Raw genomic sequence first — 22,235 nt, 5'->3', positions numbered from 1 at the left:
ACAAACAAAAACATTTTGTGCCAAAAAAAAAAGAGGAAATGTGCTTTTTAAGTAGCATTATTCTGGAAGTCATTCCTAGCGACGGCATCCGATAGATTCCCAGGCTGATCAGTGGCGCCAAATGAAGTTCCTCTTGATTCGGAGGCATGGAAAACATGGTGGCTGAAACGAATCCTGATAATCGTAGGGTCCTCCCTATGTGTGTCTGTATTTGGCTATCGTAGGGATTTTGTGCCAAGTGGATATATATGAGGTGCATGTGGTTTGGTCCTAGTATGGATTTATTTTGCTTTTCCATAGTATGTAACTCGCATGCACATGATATGTTTGGCAAATTCTGAGATGACGTAAATGCAGATGTTCTTCAATACCCAATACTCTCCCTATATTTATCCTTTTGTTTTCAAAAAAATACCCAATGCAGTCTAGTGAGTTAGAAAAATACGTAAGGCTAATCTTAATGGAAATATTATAATGAACACTAAATATCACGCTACATCAGCAAATTTAATGACGTAGCAGGGTCACTTATGATAAGAAAGAAGTGGGAAGAAAGGAGTGGGAGTTTCATAGGAGGAGAGAGAAGTGTCATGGTTACCAAGTTTTCAGTTTTAGTAACTGTGCGATGATACTTCCCATCATAACTGGCCTAACCATGAGCTACATTAATAACCAAATCCAATAAACATTTCCATTTGGATAATGCTCACGCATCCGTGGTCTCGCAAAGCAAACTATCACAAGAGTTTGTTTTGTCGTCCTTGGAAGACATAATAATCTTAACAAGTGTACGCCGTGACCGCACCAGCGTCGTGCACCCCAACGAGCAAGATAGAGCGATCTAGGCAGGCACTACACAATATTGCCGCCGAAAAAGAAAAGAAATAAATGGACAGACGCGCGCACGCTAGCGCTGACCAGAAAGCAGAGACCTCTCTGCCTCCTCTGCTCTCGAGCTCTCACTCTATATGTAGCCTGCCCCCTCCCCTCTCTTCTCCCACACAGCCTCTCTCGCCTCACCTCTCAGCCTCATCACTCGCAAACGGTAGCATCACCTGCCTGCTGCGCTCTTCCGATACCCACTAGCCCAGAGAGGGCGGGAGTTCTCTTGGCCAGTGGCCATGGCAGTGCACGACGGAGCGAACAACAAGCACGAGGTGGCGGTGGCGCCGATGGAGGTGTCGGTGGAGGCCGGGAACTTCCAGGAGGCCGACCGGCTCGATGACGACGGCCGCCCCCGCCGCACGGGCACGGTCTGGACGGCCAGCGCGCACATCATCACGGCCGTCATCGGCTCCGGCGTGCTCTCTCTCGCCTGGGCCATCGCGCAGCTCGGCTGGGTCGCCGGTCCCGCCGCCATGCTGCTCTTCGCCTTCGTCACCTACTACACCGCCACGCTGCTCGCCGAGTGCTACCGCACCGGCGACCCCGACACGGGCAAGCGCAACTACACCTACATGGACGCCGTGCGCTCCAACCTCGGCGGCGCCAAGGTGGTGTTTTGCGGCGTGATACAGTACTCCAACCTCGTCGGCGTTGCCATCGGGTACACCATCGCGTCGTCCATCAGCATGAAGGCCATCAGGAGAGCAGGATGCTTCCACACCAATGGCCACGGCGACCCCTGCAACAGCTCGAGCATCCCGTACATGATCCTCTTCGGCGTTGTCCAGATCCTCTTCTCGCAGATACCGGACTTTGATCAGATTTGGTGGCTCTCCATCGTCGCCGCCGTCATGTCCTTCACCTACTCTTCCATCGGGCTCGCCCTAGGAATCGCCCAGACCATTTGTAAGTTCTTGATTCAATCGGATTGCACAAGATACTCGTGAAGTGGTTGATCGATTCTTAGTTCCTGACATCTGCTCAATTAATGTAATTGCAGCCAATGGTGGATTCAAGGGCAGCCTCACCGGCATCAGCATCGGAGCTGACGTCACCTCTACGCAGAAGATCTGGCACAGCCTGCAGGCCTTCGGTGACATAGCCTTCGCCTACTCCTTCTCCAACATCCTCATCGAAATTCAAGTAAGCAACCGTCACTTCTACTGTTCTACTGCTATGTTCTCTTCAACTTGATTCATCTGTTTCTAACCAGAGCTAGTCTGATTCTTCAGGACACCATCAAGGCGCCGCCGCCGTCTGAGGCGAAGGTGATGAAGAAAGCAACGAGCGTGAGCGTGGCAACAACCACCGTTTTCTACATGCTGTGCGGGTGCATGGGGTACGCCGCGTTCGGCGACGCGGCGCCGGATAACCTCCTCACCGGGTTCGGCTTTTACGAGCCCTTCTGGCTGCTGGACGTCGCCAACGTCGCCATCGTCGTGCACCTCGTTGGCGCCTACCAGGTCTTCTGCCAGCCCATCTTCGCCTTCGTCGAGCGCCGCGCCAACGCCGCGTGGCCGGACAGCGCCTTCATCTCCCGGGAGCTCCGCGTCGGCCCCTTCGCGCTCAGCGTGTTCCGGCTCACGTGGCGGTCGGCGTTCGTGTGCGTGACCACCGTCGTCGCCATGCTCCTGCCCTTCTTCGGCAACGTGGTCGGGTTCCTCGGCGCCGTCTCCTTCTGGCCGCTCACCGTCTACTTCCCCGTCGAGATGTACATCAGGCAGCGCCGCGTGCCGCGGGGCAGCACCAAGTGGATCTGCCTCCAGATGCTCAGCGTCAGCTGCCTCATCGTGTCCATCGCCGCCGCCGCCGGTTCCATCGCCGACGTGATCGACGCCCTCAAGGTCTACCGGCCGTTCAGCGGTTAACGTGGTACAAGAACCTCAAGGATCTATGTAAAATGGGAGGACGACCCTGAGCAACTACACCAAATCACCAGACTATTTTCGCATACTAAGAGTGGCGAGGCGGACTGCCTTGTATTCCTCCAGTACGTACGTGGTTCTAGTAGGCAGGATCTTGTTCTACCTGCAACTATGTCTTCCTAACTTTTTTTTATTGTAGATTAGGTATATTCCTCCCTACATTAGCAGTAAGCTGCAATACTTTTGGCCGCTTGTCATGTATGAAAGAGCCTCTGAGATATATATTTTTTTTCTGGGTGTCAGTCAGCTTCAAAGCCCAAAAAGGATTTTCTTTGTCTTTCGACGACCGATATTTGTTCTTCCAAAGTTTAAGAAATTAAGTTTTACCACTTTATATAGCTAGAAAACAGGGCCTGTAATCCCAACTTCACATGAATTTTATAGTATTTACATGGCATAATCAAATAGAATACCATGCTTCAATAGAACTAGGCATGAAAACTTTCAAGACTTTGGGCCTTGTACTCCCTGCATTCATCTTTTATGGTGTACTTTTACGGTCCAAGTTCACCCTTTGATCAACAGTTAGTCGAAGAACATGTGAGTTATGTCATATTTAAAAGCAGTTCCTTATGGTTATGATTTTTTTAACTAGATAAAATATAATGGAAAAGAACTCTCATTGTCAAAGAGATAGATTCTGGATATAGTCAAATTAGGAGGGATTGGTCTTCTTCCATCACTATGACATTATGGTTCTTCTTCGCTTGATCAGTTCATATGATTAAACCACCTTTTTTAGGACTAGACATATATTTTTTAGTACTCATATGATTGAACTACTATGCGATGCCTTGGACCATACATGCATGCCAATGCAAGTTGCCGTGACCTTTTTTGACGAATCCATCCATCTTATTGTAGCATCACCTTTCTCCCATGGAAAGCGACGACTGTATACTGCATGCACTACATTTCAACAACAAAGTTCTAAACCATTTGTTTTCTGCAAACTTGTCAGCACCTCGCCACCTAATCGATCGACTTTATACCCTCGGCAGTTTTCTTGGACCTTGATGATCTACCAAAGTGTCTACCAAGCTTGTGTGCTTGTGATGCTTGCACGCATGTGGTTTCTTTCTTTTGTATACTGTATTCCATTTGGATATAAGTAAGAACATAGGGAGGAAGACGAAGCTGTGTGCATGAACTAACCAGAAACAAAACGTTTTCATCGGTGGATCGATTGAAGCTAGATGTGGACTTGGGTTATATATGTCCATCAGTTTGCTATCCTTTGTCAATCTCTTGACAAGTCAAAAAGGGCTTTTCTTCCGGTAAGTTCATGAAGCAATCATATGCTGCGGCTATCTTAGGTGGTAGTAGCTTTTTTGTAAGGTGCTTGGAACTTTGCATTCGACAGCGATGGCTCTGGACATTGAAGCACTGGGACATGCACTAGCACTATTACGCACTAGATTGTTCATATCCTGCTCAATTATTGTATGCATTTTCTAGCTCGTCCATATGGTCAATGCTCATGTCATAGGCTGATAGGCGTGTAGCGACTTCACTTGAAAACCGGAGGATGACTTGGTTTAACTGATTGCTCAGAAGGTAAGAGAGAGTGGTCTGCAGAAATGACCAATTTTGTAGGTCGAGTGTGAGTGTGAGTGTGACTACAGGATATGTACGCAGGTGGAGACGGTCCTTTCATCTTCCTGATCCTCCTCCTGGACCTGAAGTGGGCGTGGATATGACCGCATCTATCGATCTGCAAGAGGTCGTCGTGTTCCACTGCGGGCGGCGATGCAGGCGTGCCGTGCCGACTGCCGCCGCATCCGATTCATCATCAGTGGCCGGCGTTTGAATCAGGATGAGGGGGAGAGAGACGGTCGTGACAGAATGAGGAGCAGCCGAGGAGGTGCGTGCTAGGAAGAAGAAAGAAGCGTCTCCACCGTGTGCGTTCCCACCCGATGCTATGCTATCCGATCCTGAGTCGAGCAGATGGAGGCGCGTCGTGGCGACCCGACCCGATGCAGGCGGATCGACTCATCAGGCGGCGGGGCGGGTGACGCTGGTGGTGGGCCGGCGATGGACGACGTCCTTGACCGCCGAGGCGAGACCGGACGGCGGAGAGTCCGATCCACTTGTCTTGCCGGCCGCCACTTGCTCGGCGATCGGAGGTTGTGCATGCGTGCCGGGAAATGGCAGGTCTCCGATCTCCCTGTCGGCACCGCACCTTTAATTCAGTGGGGACCGGTGCGCCTGCCTGCCGGCCGGCCTGCGCGTTGCCTATAACTCGTAGCTGCCTACTTGTTCTTCTTGCCTTGCATTTGGGACCACACCGCACCACACTCAGCTCGATCGCGATCGACGCGCATCACACGCGCGTGCTGTAGCTCCATGTCCATGGCGAATTGGCACGTGCCGGTTCCTCCTGCGTCCCAACTTTTCTTCTTCATTTCGTTTTGTTTTCCTTTATCCAGAACCCTCTACTTATTTTCGAAAAATGGCCTTTTTCGGACAATAATGTATCCGTGCGTATACATTTTTTTCCCACAGAAAACTTCTTCACATGAGTTTTCAGTATAACTTTCGGCACAACCTCTTCGCGTGATAAGTTCTCAAGAACTCGAAACCTGTTGCAATGTTTTCAAAAGACTCTCATTCAGTAATCAAGCTTCTGGTTCAGAAAATTATTTGTATCAAGTGAAACCATCCATAGAAACATTAGTACTACCTCTCCTGCCGCATGCACGCATGCTAGCCCCCAGTTTGACTTTGTTTCAGCCTCAGCTCACCTCAGCACTGGACAGCAGAGTGCGTTGACTGACGACGACTACTGGCGGCTTAGCTACAATGATGGCAGTGGCAGTGCGTTGACACTGCAGGAGAGGAGCGTCAAAGGAGTTGACTGCCCTTCTTGACTTCTCAATAAGTCAAGCTCGGTGCGGTGGTGTACCAGCTCACTGCTTCCTTGCTGATCAATCACCAACTTATCCGCATGCATCCGCTGCTCCTGATGTGCTCTCTCAACCACAGGAGCCTGACAGCCACATGAGCTAGCAACCGGCTCGATCTATCCCCCTCAGGTGGTGTCCCACACGCTAGCTAGTGTGGTGGGGTCGAAGCGGTATGCGCGTCCGTGTTAATTGCTACGTATACGCACGTGACAAATATTCTTTGTGGGCGTTCTGCTCAAGACTAATAACATCTTACTATTACTAACTAGCGAGATGGCCCGCGCAAATAGCGCGGGTAGCTAGATTTTCAATGCTAATATTTGCTTTTACTTTAAAATAAATTTCTGCAAAAAGTTTGTTTAATCGTGTCGTTGTAGTTGTTATCCTAATATGCCAGACCAACACATTGTTCATATTTTATCCATCATATTAATTATTCTGTGATGTATTCCCATGGAATATGAATTCGTAAGAAAAGATAGTACCTCATATAGAAATATATTTTTATTGTTTGTTAAAAGTAATATAAAAATTTAGAATTTTCACATAATATAGTTAACTTTTAAATTTTTGACTGGTAATGTATTTTTTTGTTTGACAGTTTCAGGTGACAAATATCCTTGGATTTTTTTATTGAAAGTCTAAGTGACTCAATGTATTCAACCATAGATCAATGAAATTAAGTTTTAAATTTTGAACCCAAACTTTAATGGGTAGTGGTTAAATCCCCTTTAGTTCTGGAACTGATCATGCGAATTGCCAACTATCGCTGAGTGCACAGGTCTCGATGCTATCTCAACACCAAGTTGTGCTTTCCAAGACGCATTGTCCACCGTGTCTGTGAACACCGCTACCGTTCACCTTATTACCGTGGGCATATATTTGTTTATAACAAAAGAAGTCAGAAGATATGTTGAACTTGTTTGGAACTCTAGTAGTTTATGCCTTGATCGCTCACCAATGTGGCAGCCACATGCTTTCAGCAGCTCTATATAGAACGACGGAGTTTACACAGAAAGAAGAAAGGAAGCAGATAAAACCAATTTGCTACTGCATGCTTAGTATTGAACAAAACACGCACAATTGTCAACTGATAGGCCAGCAGCTCTATAAGTGGTCTGCAAGCCATGTCATGCCCCCTTCCCCCCTCTCTGCTTGTGAAATGCGACAATCTTGAGCTATAGATGCTCTGAATTGTCATATACATAACTCAAAAACTGTATGGAGCTATCTATATTGCACACTCAAGATTGTGATTATGGAGCCATCGGTCACTATTGTCAGCACCTAAGAATCTACTGAAATAATTGACCTAGCCCCCATTGCCGCAAGATGCAATATACACACATCTCCAAGGTGTTACTGCACTCTAGGTTGATGTGAGACTAATGATCCATACATAGCTGATGACCATTGCCTCATCGTCATATATTCTTTATGACATGTGCAAAGGGTGCAACTGCTCTTTCCGGTGATGTGGTCAGATAGTTGGGTAGTTATGGTTGGCTTTGAAAAGCTTGGTGTAAGTAAGAAGAGAATATATAGAACTGTAAAATTTTATTCTTAGACTCCTTGGCATTCATGTTGCTCAGCGATTTGCGTCGGTCGGCCTCGCATTGATAATGATGAGTATGTACCTTTAAAGTATTGTAGGTTAGAATATTTAATAGATGAAAGAGAGACTGGGATAGATAATTATAATTGTTAGATATAAATCTTATTTTTATATTAATTGCAGAGTACGTGTGATGGGCATTTTGCCACTTTGCTGGCCCGTGTATTTCTGTGGTGCCACATGTGTACGACGCACGGTCTGTACGGTAGATGTCTCATGCATGCATACTATGGATAATCCGGCGTAGAGGCATGCATACCGTGGGACGAGGAGGAAGAAGAAAATGAGAGGAAGGAGGAAGAAGAAGAGGAATAAAGCCCCCCCAAAGTTACATTCTTGGATCCACCCCTGTGTGGGTATGATATATACCTACCTAGCTAACTATATATGTGTTGACTATACAACGTGATACACAAGCGATTTGCTTGTTGAGGTACACAAAGAAAATAAAATCAATACTATATATAATCATTCAGGCTAGGGGAGGCAGAACTAATTAAGAAGGGCATTATTGCATATAGATAGTACTAACCCAACCAGCATTAAGGAACGTGTAACTCCACTGGAAGATGTGCTGTATATGTCGACAGCAGATGGAACAGATTTGCCAGTGTGTTGGACGAAACAAACGTGCGGATTCTCTGTTGACGCTAGCTAATAGTGAGCTGATCAAGTTCAGGTTTAGTGCTCACTTTCACTTTCACTTTCACTTTCACTTTTACTTTCACTTTCACTTCACCCTCGTGCAGCATAGCTAGTAGTATAGCATAATCAGTTAGTTATCCAGTGAATAATAATCATGAGAAGCTAGCTGGACATATTACTCAATCCACAAAGATTTTATTCCAAATCCAAATTAAAGGAGCAAGAAGGGAACAGCAAGGCCACGTGTAAAAGTGCAAAGGCCGGGCAAGATATCCTCTAACATTATAGCTAGCGGCCTAGCGCTCGAAAAGATATTTATATTCTCCGAATAAGACTGCCATGCATCAATTATCACGCGTACTAGTCCATTGTAGATGTGGCTCCGATCCTTTGGTTTCCTATATATCCTCAAGATATCAATCAGAGATACCCACCGCACCCTAGCTAGCTAGCAATGATTAACAAGTCTTGTGTAGTGTAGTAATCTGTGCAAATGCGTTTTGGTCTCATATTATTTAATAAACCTGCTTAGGGTATTGTCTGCTTCTGCTTCCGCTAATTATGCTAAACTAGCCTCTCGACCCGTTCTCCCGCACGGACTAATTAGAATTAATAAAAAATAAAGCTTATAGCTAATAATTATAATTATTTATCTCACATCTTCTTTTATCTATTAAATAGTCTAACACATACTTAAAAAATATATATTTATCATTATCTAGTTGCAATAAATTTTATTTTGCATCACACCTTCATGTGTGTTTGATATATATTTAATTAAACCATTTATTTGTGGATTGGCATTCTTATCTCTCCCATCATGTCAGAGAGGCTTCTAGTGCCATTGGTCCACGTTCAAAGAAAAACATCTCATTGGTCCATGTGTCAGAGAGGCTTCTAGTGCCATTTTATTATTCTTTTATAATCTTACTTACTATGCATGCTTGTAAACACAATGGATACATATGCACCATCCAAATATTGGTGAAAGGGCAACTGGGAAAACAACACTACAGATACAATAAGTTCAGCTCAGGTTTATTCGCGAAACAGATGAGGATGACATGAGCATTATTTGATATACTAGTTGAAACGCCTCTTACTAACATCCTAGTGCCTGTTTTGGGAGACATCAACAGTTCAGTTCCCGTAGGAATCGGGAAAAATTTCAAAACCCCACGTCGAGTTTGAACAATAAAATGGGTCATGGCAGCAGCTAGACGGTCACAGTGGCCTCAACCATAGCCGAAATGAAATTGTTCTCACACAACAACCATAGCCGAAATTAAATTATTCTCACACAACCAAGCACGGAAATAAATTAGTCTGAAACCAAATCCTGTCTACAGTAGTGCACAACAGATTGAAAGACAACTAGTCCAAATTTTCAGCCTTCATGTATCTCCTGATGAAGGCTATCCTTTGTTCAGGTGTTTGGCACTTAAAGAACAAGCGCGTCATGATGGCACTTCCACAAAGGTAGCCCAGGGCCAAGTACTCTGGACTGCCAGGCTCAATCCCAGCTTCCAGGGCGCACTGGATCACAGCTTCATGCTGGGTGCTTTCCTGCTGTTCCTTCATCTTCTTCTCTGCCTGCCTCTCCTTCATCATTTGAAGCTTCGCCCCACTAACTTCTGAGTTCTGCTTCACCATGGATCTGAACATGTTGAAGTACGCGCTCTTGCTCTTCTTTGAATGACTGGCCCCAGTTGTGCTTGTGCTGCTGCCCCTCTTGTTGCTACTTGTGCTCCTAGGGCTGTCTTCGGCTGGGACCTCAAAACAAGGAGGAACATCTTCCTCCTCCGCGTCATGCTCCTCTTGCAGCCTCAGGGTAACGGCTCTCTTGTGCGCCTCGAGCCCTTCGACTTCAGCCATCTTTGCGACGTACGGACCCAGCTTTCTCAGCCCTTCCTCTGTTAGGGATTGGACAGTAATGTATTTGAGGAAAGAATTCAGTGACACACCACTGTACATCCTCGCATAACCGTAGGTTGGAAGGACATGGTTCGTTCCACTCGCATAATCGCCCACACTCTCTGGAGTCCATTGGCCCAAGAAAACTGAACCTGCCATATGGAAGCTGAATATTTAGATCGAGATTTATGTGCACAAGGGGTGGCAAAGAAAAGGATAAGGATCAATGTCAACAAAGCAGCAAAGAACATATGCCTACCTGCGTTCTCGATTAACTCCTCCCACTGCTCAGCATCCTTTACATTGATGATCAGATGCTCAGGGGCATACAAATTTGAGAATGATATGGCCTGGAAAAGGGACAAACAAAGGTCGGAATTGGGGCTGTTGAGGTCACAGTAGAATGGCGATGCACTTGCTACACAGATGGGTCAGGTTTAAGACATGGCAGGAAGCAGGAATGAAATTACCTCAACCATATCTTTGGAAAACACAGTGAAACTGTGGCTAAGTGCTTTTGAGGCAAATTCACCTCTTGGAAGAGCATTGCACTGCTTGCTAACTTCTGCTTCAATGGCATCCAAATCAACACCATCTCCAGCAATAACTAGAACAACTTGACTATCAGGGCCGTGCTCTGCCTACCAAAAAAAAGGCAGCTAACTGTAATGATAAACATCATGAACATGGTATGCCAATAGGGGTAGCACCCTACAACGAAATTCAGTATTTCAATGAGAAACATGACATCTACACCATTTAGCAGTGAAAATAAGACTAGAACAATTAAGAGAATACCAGTACCTGAGATAACAAATCAGCAGCAACATGAACTGGGTTTGCATATTTATCGGCAATGACTAAAACTTCAGAAGGCCCAGCAGGCATGTCTATAGATACCATAGCTTCACTGTTCTGCAGTCAAACAAGAATAAGAACCACAAAGTTGCTGCACGTAGAAAAGATGTGCTAGGCAGATAATGGTCAAGTTTTACACAACATGGAAAGAACAGAGCAAACCTGAAGAATCATTTTGGCAGCTGTTACATACTGGTTACCAGGCCCAAAAATCTTCTCAACCTGCAGAGGCAGAAAAACAGTTAGCAAAGGTTTATGCAAAACTTGCATCGCAATGTACAGTAAATATATATAAAAAATAAATAGCTGCTGTAGAACATGGTGAGCCAAGATGTCCATATGTTAACAGGTTCTTTGAGCGGAATTTAAAGCACTAAGAACATGGCATGCCCCATAAAAGTGTAAGTTATTAAGTCCTAGTAGAGTTATTAACAAGCAGAAGCCAATTAGATATAGGCGAGACAATAAACAGAAAAAAAAATCACTACTGATTTTAAACATGTAACCAAGAAGTTTATGTACTTCAAATACCTTTGGGCACGACGCAGTTCCCCATGCCATAGCTGAGATTGCCTGAAAGTAACCACCATTAAGTGCACTGAACTAAATAATGGAGCACAAGACAATCTCAAGTCTGCTACTACCTGAGCTCCTCCAGCTTTCAGTATGTGTGTGACACCAGCTTTTTTTGCACAGTAAAGAACCTCCTGCAGGAAATAAAAGTGTCTAGGTCTCCATCAAACAATTGCTGAAAAAGTACTGGTGTAGTTTCATGTCCCAAAAGTGTACCTTGCATATGCTACCATCACGACTAGGGGGTGTGGCAAGAACAATAGTTTTGCATCCAGCAATCTGTGCAGGCTGGCAGAAGGAGAAACCATTTTGAGAAGTTCTGAATAGCGAATCATTACAATCAGTTCAGTTAAGAGGATTGAGCAGAGGCAAGCATACCACAGCAAGCATCAACGCAGTTGAAGGCAAGACGGCAGTGCCACCTGGGACATACAGCCCAACAGAGCCAATGCATCTTGTTATTCTTTTACATCTTACCCCCTTCATATATTCATGAAATGGGCATATATAATTAACAAAGAGCATACAGGAAAGGTGAAAAATTGTAAATAGAAACATTTGACACAACTCTTACTTTCATATTCTCAACTGTCTTCTCGGGTAATTTTTGTGAAACATGGAAGGCATATATATTGTCATATGCAACGTCGAAGGCTTCCTTCACAGCTGGATCAAGCTGCAGTACTTGCGTAGGTAAGACAACCAAGCTCATATAGCAAATAAGAGAAACAACATAAACATAAGCACCATTTGCACGAAAAATTAAAACTTATTAACATCACTTGCACATACTTCTAAGGATTCAAAAGCTCTTAGTGGTCAGTGCAAGTCGCTAAAGCCTGGAGTTGCAGCTATTGAACAAATAGGTAACTAACAAAATCATATATCACACCATCCTAGAAATACATGTTTAACTGCAGAGATAGGTATCACATCCGACCAGAAGTTCAAAGAGAAGAAACAACACAATGCATGGAGAATCATTGAATACTTCATATAGTACATGATTTGTACTGATGAAATTGCAGAACTAAGTTGCAAATAACAGGATAACTACCTCTGCATCTGGGAGATCGATAACACACACAACAACATCATCAAGTGTGACCTTGTCAAACTTTTCTGTATAACTGGACCAACCAAACCCAGAAAATTAAGCATAATGTTTCATTCATCGAAGAAAAAGCCATCCATAACAGCAACACTTACTCCTTAACAGCAGCATCGCCTCTGACACGGACATCCTCAACAATTGGATTCACCTGATTGTACCAGACAGAATCCCATGGGTCTCAGGCTATGAAACAATACTGGACTTCAGTACCATGATTAATCCCCATCTCATCTTACCGTGCCGAATATGGACGAGAAGTCAATGCGGGGACGAGCCTTGAGGCCCCTAAGCTCGGCGTCGCTGAGCTCGGACAGCCTATACGACTTCATCACGCTACTGGCAGTCAACCCTGAACATCAGGAAGCAACACGCCGTTCCACGGAAGTTAGCCAGCAACATTAGGAACCAGTTGCTGGCAGCAACTGCAAAAGGATGTAATCCAACAAGCGCGCATCTCTGGGTTTGAGGACTCTGGCGGAGGCAAAATGGAGCCCAGAACCACGTAAAACCCTAACTCTCCCAACGAGCGGCGCCGGCGCCGGTGGATCGCGCAAGCTGCCCATCAACAGAGCACGATCCAATTCTGGAGCGTTCGCAAGTGTCAGAGGCAAGGGGAGGGAGCGCGAAAATTGAACAGAAATCGAGCTCGGCAAGGGGAGCGAAGTGGAGGGAGAGACGAACCGTATCCAGTGGCGGAACCAGCATTCAAACCTGGGGTAGTCCTGACCAAATTTTTCAACATGCAATTCGGTATAATCCAATACACAATACGGTATACAAGTACAAAATATGCATACAAACATAAATGAACTAAAACCACGGTACACATAGCACAAATATTTTTAGAAACTTGCATACATTACAATAAATAGTTCTAAGATAAGGTCTTACGTTCTTCATGCTCTCTCAAGTCCCAACACTATCGGTAGCAGATAACATCCAATTTACATATCAGGCAAAAATGCAAAAATTGGATTGGGCAAAAATTGAAAAGAGAGGTGAAATTAGAGCTCACCACTGAATGCGATGAGAGAGACGAAGACGGCGAACAGACCGGCGCCCTGGCCGCAGCGATTTTCGGCCGAAACCCTAGCTCCGGCCGTCCGGCGGCTGCTTGGCACTCCGAGGCGAGGCCGCGGGGGAGAGCAGGGAGCAGGGCAGCAGCGACGGGCGCGGGCGGAGGAGGTGCAGCAGGATAGCAGGAAGGGGCCGCGGAGGTGCGGAGGCCGGAGGGCGGGCGCGGGGCGGCGGCGCTTCAGCACCTGGGAAGAGGAGGCGCGGTGGGCCAAGGGGAGCAGGCAGATTGGATGGCGATAGGTTCAGCCAAAAATTACCCTACACTGGAGTGATTCCGCTTGACGTTTTTTGTTTTGCCGATCCATATGCCATTTTTTCTGATTCATTCATATCTCTCTGTGGATACGATGGTTCATTTTATTTGTAGTTCATGGCATTCAAATTCAATTTGAAATCGAACGATGCTGCTAATTATCAGTTCCAATGTCATTCAAAATCCTGAAATAATGGTTGGGGGAATATGATGAGAGAAATAATGAACACCTTTTTTATAACAATTGTATTTACTCTCTTCGGATGACAATATTTTGCCCAATCGTGGCATCAAGTTTTGGCTTGCAAATGCTTAGTCGTGACCATATTATCTTGTGGTGAGAGAAAAAAAATCTTTTTACAGTCAAAATGAATATCCCTGCGTAGACTTTGTACATTAAATTTTATATTTTAGCGAAAGGCTATACTTTCATAAGGGAGGCCAAGAGATTGAGTGTTTGTACGTATACGTGAGCATATGTACCGTGTTTCGTAATAAAGAAAGAGTTATACTTTCATTAAAAAAATCCAAAGTTTTATTGTACTTTCTCCAAATAATTCAGAAGGCTTTGGCGTGTACTGGAAAGGCAAAACAAATTCGAAGAATCAGATTCTCTAGTGGATTATTTCATTGAATGTGATTGAGTAGCCAATTCAGTGGGAGTATTTTTGGAGCACCTAATCGTAGAACGCAGTATGAACTCAAAACCATTTTGTACAGCCACATGCATCCAAAGATCATGAGAGTCTCACAACTCGCACTCTCACGAGCGCTTGTTTTTTCCTCTCCGGGCATCTTAAATTTTTTAGCACACCATGATCTGACCTCACCAGCGGCGTCTCCAGCAGTTCAAAGCCAGCGCAAAGCTCCAACCAGCAAGATAGAGTGATGTCGTGTACACAACATTTCTATTTTATTTTGCCGCTCAAAACAAAATGAGAAAATTTCTTCCAAAAAATGAGAAAAAGGAAAGGGAATAGAGAGAGAGAGAGAGAGAGAGAGAGAGACAGAGACGCCCCGCCCGCCGCTGACCGGCCTCCACGCGCTCCCGCGGCGAGAGACAAGACTCTTGCCTCCCCTGATCTCTTCCTCTATATAAAGCCTCCACTCTCCCCTTCCGCCACCGCACACCACCGCTCGCTCACCTCGCCGCACACCACAGCCTGAGCACCCAAGGACGAGCATCTCCTAGCCCAGCTTGCTCCCCGGTTCCAGCAGCCGCGGTCGGTTGCTCACTCGCTTGGAGGAGACAAGAAACCAGAGGGTGCGAGCTCCGTACTGGTGGTCCATGGCGTCGCACAACGGCCCCAAGCACGTGGCGCCGATGGAGGTGTCGGTGGAGGCCGGGAACTCCGGCGCCGCCGAGTGGCTGGACGACGACGGCCGCCCCCGCCGCACGGGCACGGTCTGGACGGCCAGCGCCCACATCATCACGGCCGTCATCGGCTCCGGCGTGCTCTCGCTGGCCTGGGCCATCGCGCAGCTCGGCTGGGTCGCCGGCCCCGCCGCCATGCTGCTCTTCGCCTTCGTCACCTACTACACCGCCACGCTGCTCGCCGAGTGCTACCGGACCGGCGACCCGGACACGGGGAAGCGCAACTACACCTACATGGACGCCGTGCGCTCCAACCTCGGCGGCGCCAAGGTCGCATTCTGCGGCGTGATACAGTACGCCAACCTCGTCGGCGTCGCCATCGGGTACACCATCGCGTCCTCCATCAGCATGCAGGCCATCAGGAGGGCGGGGTGCTTCCACAAGAACGGGCACGGAGACCCGTGCAAGAGCTCCAGCAACCCCTACATGATCCTCTTCGGCATCGTGCAGATCCTCTTCTCGCAGATACCAGACTTCGATCAGATTTGGTGGCTCTCCATCGTCGCCGCCGTCATGTCCTTCACCTACTCTTCCATCGGCCTCGCCCTCGGCATCGCACAGACCATCTGTAAGTTCACGGTTCAATCGGACTGCTAAAAGATTGCGTCTTTTTTATTGATCAATCCATTCTTAATTAGTTACTGACGGGTACTAAATCCGTGGAATTGCAGCCAACGGTGGATTCAAGGGAAGCCTCACCGGCATCAGCATCGGCGCCGACGTCTCCTCCACGCAGAAGATCTGGCACAGCCTGCAGGCCTTCGGTGACATAGCCTTCGCCTACTCCTTCTCCAACATCCTCATCGAAATCCAAGTAAGAAAAAGCCTCAAGTGCTCTGCTCTGATTTCTTCAACTTGATACTACTCTGTAGACTGTACCTAATCAAGGCTGCTCTGTTTCAACTCTTCATCAGGACACCATCAAGGCGCCGCCGCCGTCTGAGGCTAAGGTGATGCAGAAGGCGACGCGGCTGAGCGTGGCGACGACGACCGTCTTCTACATGCTGTGCGGGTGCATGGGGTACGCCGCGTTCGGCGACGCGGCGCCGGACAACCTCCTCACGGGGTTCGGCTTCTACGAGCCCTTCTGGCTGCTGGACATCGCCAACATCGCCATCGTCGTGCACCTCGTCGGCGCCTACCAGGTCTTCTGCCAGCCCATCTTCGCCTTCGTCGAGCGCCGCGCCGCCGCGGCCTGGCCGGACAGCGCCTTCATCTCCCGGGAGCTCCTCGTGGGCCCCTTCGCGCTCAGCCTCTTCCGCCTCACGTGGCGGTCGGCGTTCGTGTGCGTGACCACCGTCGTCGCCATGCTCCTCCCCTTCTTCGGCAACGTTGTCGGGTTCCTCGGCGCCGTCTCCTTCTGGCCGCTCACCGTCTACTTCCCCGTCGAGATGTACATCAAGCAGCGCCGCGTGCCGCGGGGCAGCATCAAGTGGATCTGCCTCCAGACGCTGAGCATCAGCTGCCTCATCGTCTCTATCGCCGCCGCCGCCGGTTCCATTGCCGACGTCATCGACGCCCTCAAGGTCTACCGGCCGTTCAGCAGTTAATTGTCGCTGGCCGTACGTGCATGCAGCATTGATTGCGGTTAACACTGTTAACCGTGTGAGATGTTTGCAACGAGGCCCTTATGTTAAAGAATTATTGAGGTGAAAGGAATAGGCGCCCTTGTGCACATGCTGGCCGCATTCCCTGTAAGGACAAGGGATGCGAAAAGGATGGCAGGAGGTGTTTGTTTATGAGTCTAGTGTAGAGGTCTGGAGTAAAAATACAACTTTCCCCCTTTTTTAGACTTTTCTTTTTTTTTCTCCAAGGTCCTATTTTTGTAATTGTTTCGTGCAACCTGGTGTACCGGATAAAAGTATATGAAGGGAAGAAAAAAAAAGCTTACACATGAAGCATGTCGCTCATTTTTTTTGTTTAATAGATTCCCTAAAAAATTATTTTTTAAGCTGGAGAAATCAAGTGGAAGCCAAAGATTCTCTAAAATTGAAGGGAAAATATCATGCCTTCTAATTTCATTTTGAAAAAAGATGGTCAGGGCGGGTTCCATGTGCGTTTCTTCTAGTAGCTAATAACCTATAAATCCTTTTACATGCAGCGTAAATCTACATAAAACCGATGATAAGCCCTTGGCTACCTCCTCAAATTATTTCAGTTATAACCTGGAGTAAACGTTCCAACAGAAGCATGGCTTCATTGTGGGTTTCTATTTCTCGTATCATATATATCTTCAATAATGAGAAACTAACCTTTTTTTTAATGAGAAACTCCTTTAGAAAAGGGGGCTTCAATATATATGAGAGAAATTAGCTCTTTTTACCTTGGTGGGTTTCCATGCATTTCTCCCTCCTTTGATCAACCGTACGTTTCTCCAGCCACTTGCTCCAGGAACATATACCTCGACGAAAGATGGCCTTTAATTGTTTCGTTAAAAAAAAGGGCCTTCACCAGTACAATTTTAATTCGCAAACAAGTGCAATGCTTGAGCTTGCAGACCTTTTTTTTCCTCTCTCGCTGGAGTCAGAAGTGACAACAACGTTCGTTGAAAAAAAAAAGAAGAGACAACAACAAACAGCAAGTGATCTCAAATAAAATCCATCAGAAATAAACTTCACTGCTCGACGACGATCCTGAGCTCCTTGCCCCTGATGTCAACTCAGCAGCAATAAGAAGATAGGTAGGCGATCGACCACAGGCAAAGGCTCTGGAAGCAGCAATCATTCAGCTGGAAGCCTATAGCTTCCATTAATCTCTGCCGAAGAGGAACATGCTGCCGATGTGAAGAAAGTGGAGAATCTTAGGTATAGACAGAGGGATAGATAGATATGATAGACAGATGATGATGATAAGCCTGGATCCAAAGAGGAAACGGGTGGTCAGACAGGCCGGACGGGAATAGTCGGGAACGGAAGCTCTCCTGGACCATTTGTGTTGCTTTCGATCGGCTTCGTTCCGATGGATGGATGGGTCCCCTTTCCTTCTTGTTCTTTCTTTTCTGGCAGCGAGGGGGATCATGCTTTTTCCGGCCGAAGAGGACCGGATCCGAATTAACGGACGGACGGTTCGGGAGAGATTGGAATCCGCGGGATGGCCGCGCGCGCCTCGGATCGGATCTTTGCCCCCCGTGTGTTATCGCTGTCGATTTAGTTGTCGACTTGTCTTGTTGATGAGATCTTGGATTTGTATTGCTTGCGATTGGAAGCAGCATACAGTTCGAGTTGGATGGGTTGTTCAATTCCTGATCGAGTCCAGAGATCGAGCTCTTTTACGGTGCCACATCAGTTAATGACAATGTGGGATTCTGCTGCCTTTTTCCAGTCAACATCCCTCCACCGCGTCGCTCCCCCTAGGTCGGCTTGGGTGGAACCCCCCCCCCCTCTCCACGAGCACCGCCGTCGGAGCGGCTGCCGCAAGCCCAGCGCAGGGCTCCACCTCCCCTCTTTCTCTCCTTTCCTCCACCTCGCCCTCTCTTGGTGGCTTGCCCGTACATGGCAGCGGCGGCCGATCCCGGCTACTTGTGGCCGGATCCGCACCCTCAGCCGCCGGATCTGCTCTTCCTGGACCTTGGTGCGACGGCGACCATGGCCTGGGCGGCCGGTGGGGCGCGCCTGCAGTGGTGCCAGGTGACGATGAGGACGTCCGTTTTGGTCACCTGCACCACTCTTGACGGCCGCGGTCAGGACTGCTGTCGTTCCTTCGGGGCTTGACCGAGGTACTGGCGAAAGCTTGGATGGTGACGTCTGCGGACGTCGTTCCCTCCTTGGAGGCGTCCTTTTGCACCTCTCCACCTCTCCGTGCCGGCTGTTGCGAGTGAAAACCCAACCCATCTAAGGTTGGTGTCGACGGCGCCTTCGGCGACATGAGCTTCTTGAAGGCGACATCAGGCTTATCCAGATGGCGATGACGGCCATCGACAGGGTGTGCTAAAAAAACATCGTTGCTTGTGTTGGTGCGGCTCGCGTCAAGGATCCAATTCGATCGATAAGGCTGTGCAAAGGCTTCGGTCGATTTCCCAATCCGACCAGGCAGAGTGAGTTGAGGTCTGGGTCGATGTTCCAATCCGACCTGGGCAGCGAGGATGAGCCGTGTCTCTGGAGGTTTTCTGTCCGCAGCGGTGGCACAACGGAGGTGAGGTTTTGGAGTGGCTTAGTGCTCCTATGTCACCCTCGACGACGATGCAAGCCATGATCCTTGGCGAGTCCAGCGGCGGAGTGGCGAGAGCCCCGTGCGCTTTAAGGTGGAGTGTGCTACTATGTCACCCTCGATGGCGATGCAAGCCAAGATCCTTGGCGAGTCCAGCGGCGGGAGTGGCGAGAGCCCCAGTGCGCTTTAAGGTGGAGTGTCCAAGGAGTGGTGTGCGGCGATGGATGTGGCGAGGCCCCCACGTGTTTGAGTTGTCTCAGAGTTCTAGGATCCGGCATGATGTTTTAGCTGTTTGATGTGCATGGTATGGTAGCGGTAGTTCAGCGAGGGGTCCTGCATGGTGTTGGCTCTTTCGGTGTGGTGTGGAGGTGGCCTCCTCAGCTGATTTCTGCCAGCGCAAGGCCGTACGGCGTCTCGGCAATCATGTGTGCGTGATCTGAAGATGATGGTGGCACAGTGAAGGAGTGGTGGTGGCTACTTGGCTTGTAGCGGATTGCGGCGGCCAGAGCGACTGGTTGGCGTGGGACATCGTCAGGAACGATGGCACTCGCGAGTTGGGCTGCTTGTCGGCTTCTTCTTGGGCAGTGGCGGCGCGGCGTGGTGGTTTTGTGTGGAGTCGAATTGAGTTGTGCAACCGTGTTGATGCCCCAATCCAACCGGTTGTTGTTGAGTCATGTTCAAGAGCAGTTGTGCGGTCGTGTTAGCCGGTGGTGGTGTTGTTGATGGTTGTTGTGTTGCGAGTCTGAACTTGTTCTTTCTTTTTAATATAATCGGCAGCTATCCTACCTGGTTCGTTAAAAAAAGTTACTGTTAGGAAGAAAATATACTCCAATAGTTTCCCAAAATCTCACCATTTCCAAAAGAAGATAATATATTGTGACTTGGATCTTGCAGTCCGCACCATCCTTGTACCCCACCACAAGTAGGCAACCTTAGCTTTATTACGAGATCCATGGCAGACGGCAGGCACGCACGCGGGATCGATTCCTATTGTAGGCTGTAGCTAATAAGTGGTGCATGGACTACTCGAGGTGGAGCAAGAAAGATGGGGACGATATGGCAACGGCACGACCGATCATTGTATGCCTTTCCCGTAGCCTAGGTTAACGCTCGTTGTTGCCACTTAGTACACTAGTCTATATATCTAGGTGGAACGCCAGACCGTAGTGCCGGTACCGTTGCATGCATGTGTGCCGGCGCACGGCACAGTGGAGTCGCACACTAGGGAGTAGCAGTGACGACTAGCTCCTTAGTGGTAGCTAGCAAAGGAAAGAGAGTAGCGAACGGTGGTGGGAGCTTCTTGGAGAGTCAACTCCATCAATCGCCGGCACACATCATGCGCCTAGCTTTAATTTAGCATGTCCGTCGGAGGTCAACGGCGAGCGAGTGTGCTGCGCGTGCCGGCCGGCGGCTGTGTATGTATGTAGCGAGGGAGGCAGCATGCAGCCAAGCCAACGGTGTGTACCGGCCGGTCTTTGATAACCACGCTGCCTCGATCGATCTGGTGCTGGAGACTACTAGAGGGGAGCTTCGGGAGAAGCGGCGGGACAGCGGGCGGCTGACGGATAACAACTACTCTCGAGTCTCGGTCGATTGGTCGCCGTCGTCGGACAGAGGGACGGAAGGTCCGGTTAGGTAGCAGTAGTACTGCTGGTCCTAGTTTGCACGGGTGGGTGGTAGAGCCTTGCAAGCCTCCTTCTTCCGTTCCCCATCGTCGTTTTCGTTTTTTGATTACGTATGTGCTGTAGCTTTCGTCGTGTGGAACCGATCGATCATGGTGGTGGGTAGGCACGCAGTACATACGTGCGCCGAAATGAAGCTTAGTTGGAGCGACGTACGGCGGCGCAACGACGAGATACGCGCGCCGGCCGGTGCCTACCTTACCTCCGGTGGCCCGCGCCCGCGTCATCAGGGCGACCGATCGAGGAGTCCGTCCCGTCGACGCCGCGGTACTGTGTGGCGCGCGTTTGCTGGCAGCCTCACTGCTGCCTCGCGAATGCCCAGTGGCCTGCCCTCCATACATGTACTATCTCTACTCCTAAACATACCGTACTTTTTGCAATTTAAACTTTTTTTAAAAAAATCATATTTGGATCCTTGGAGAACGTATTTCCGAATTTGTATCCTGAGACTCGGCGTCGTGACTCATGGCGCCAAGATAAGACGTCTCGGCGCCATGAGTCACGGTGCCGAGGTATCCGGCTCAGCTACTGAGGTGGCGGATACGTGTCAGCTGGCTCGGCGCTACAGATCATGACGCCGAGCTCGGCGCCATGTACCCTATGGCGCCTTCTCTCCTCTCGTCGTCCTCCTCTCTCTCCACTCTCTCGCCTTCACTCCGCTCGTCGGCCGTCGCTTGCCAGCCGCGCATCCGGCCGGCTCTCGCCACCTCCGCTTATTCCTCCTCCTCCGCATGCGCAAGCAGGGCGCCGAGGCAAGCAGGCCGCCGCTCGCCGCCCCGCCTTCTCCTCTGCGCACGCCACCCGGCTGGCGCTCGCCCCCCCCCCCCCCCTCCGCCTCTACTCGCTCCTCCTACGGCCGCTGCGCGAGCACCGGCACGGCCGCCAGCCCGCGCGCGGCCTCGTCCGCCCGGCCCTCCCGTAAGTTTTTTTAATTAGCTTTTCTTGCCTCGGCGCCCTGCTTGAAGATCAAATCAATACGTAAAAATTGAGGAGGGAAGAGAGGATACCTTACTTTTGAAGATCTATGGATCAAATCAAAATTTTTAAAATCAAATACGTCGATTGATGAGGTTGGACGAGTGGGGGAGAGACAGAAAAATCGAGATGGGGTAAGAAATATGGGATGAAGTCTCGGATAGGGGGAGGGGCGGCGTTATGGTTGCCAGCTCAACGCCACGATTTGCGCCAGCGAGGTTGGCGCCACGCCACGTCGGCGCTAGGTGGGTGCTGAGCTAGATACCTCGGCACATGGGTCACGACGCCGACA

The 22,235-nt window shown here is 48.7% G+C and overlaps 3 protein-coding genes across 9 annotated transcripts; 2 read left to right on the top strand and 1 right to left on the bottom strand.

Annotated features, from left to right (window-relative positions):
• Positions 1 to 977: 977 nt before the first annotated feature.
• LOC112887349 (amino acid permease 3-like) lies at positions 978 to 3,056 on the top strand. Its single transcript, XM_025953492.1, has 3 exons — positions 978 to 1,791; positions 1,886 to 2,028; positions 2,118 to 3,056. The coding sequence occupies exons 1-3, from the start codon at positions 1,122 to 1,124 to the stop codon at positions 2,751 to 2,753; spliced, it is 1,449 nt and encodes a 482-aa protein (XP_025809277.1). The 5' UTR covers positions 978 to 1,121; the 3' UTR covers positions 2,754 to 3,056.
• A 6,086-nt stretch (positions 3,057 to 9,142) lies between these two features.
• LOC112884580 (histidinol dehydrogenase, chloroplastic-like) lies at positions 9,143 to 18,082 on the bottom strand. 7 transcript variants are annotated; one of them, XM_025950000.1, is made up of 15 exons: positions 13,451 to 13,779; positions 13,117 to 13,157; positions 12,672 to 13,018; positions 12,531 to 12,583; positions 12,379 to 12,451; positions 11,896 to 11,997; positions 11,700 to 11,801; positions 11,538 to 11,609; positions 11,393 to 11,455; positions 11,280 to 11,321; positions 10,911 to 10,970; positions 10,695 to 10,805; positions 10,361 to 10,531; positions 10,150 to 10,240; positions 9,143 to 10,042 (listed from the first exon to the last, which is right to left on the bottom strand). In XM_025950000.1, the coding sequence occupies exons 3-15, from the start codon at positions 12,762 to 12,764 to the stop codon at positions 9,351 to 9,353; spliced, it is 1,725 nt and encodes a 574-aa protein (XP_025805785.1). In that variant the 5' UTR covers positions 12,765 to 13,018; positions 13,117 to 13,157; positions 13,451 to 13,779; the 3' UTR covers positions 9,143 to 9,350. The 7 variants fall into 7 exon arrangements, with proteins under 7 accessions (XP_025805785.1, XP_025805782.1, XP_025805786.1 ...); XM_025949997.1 differs by lacking the exons at positions 13,117 to 13,157; positions 13,451 to 13,779 and adding an exon at positions 17,464 to 18,082 and having other exon boundaries at positions 12,672 to 12,784; XM_025950001.1 differs by lacking the exon at positions 13,117 to 13,157 and having other exon boundaries at positions 12,672 to 12,784; positions 13,451 to 13,780.
• LOC112884582 (amino acid permease 3-like) lies at positions 14,884 to 17,038 on the top strand. The gene is made up of 3 exons (XM_025950004.1): positions 14,884 to 15,708; positions 15,812 to 15,954; positions 16,055 to 17,038. The coding sequence occupies exons 1-3, from the start codon at positions 15,054 to 15,056 to the stop codon at positions 16,688 to 16,690; spliced, it is 1,434 nt and encodes a 477-aa protein (XP_025805789.1). The 5' UTR covers positions 14,884 to 15,053; the 3' UTR covers positions 16,691 to 17,038.
• Positions 18,083 to 22,235: the final 4,153 nt, after the last annotated feature.

This window comes from Panicum hallii, chromosome 3, assembly GCF_002211085.1.
Source record: "Panicum hallii strain FIL2 chromosome 3, PHallii_v3.1, whole genome shotgun sequence".
Lineage (NCBI taxonomy): Eukaryota > Viridiplantae > Streptophyta > Magnoliopsida > Poales > Poaceae > Panicum > Panicum hallii.
The sequence above is the reverse complement of the archived record's forward strand: the minus strand, read 5'-3'. Positions and strand labels throughout refer to the sequence as shown.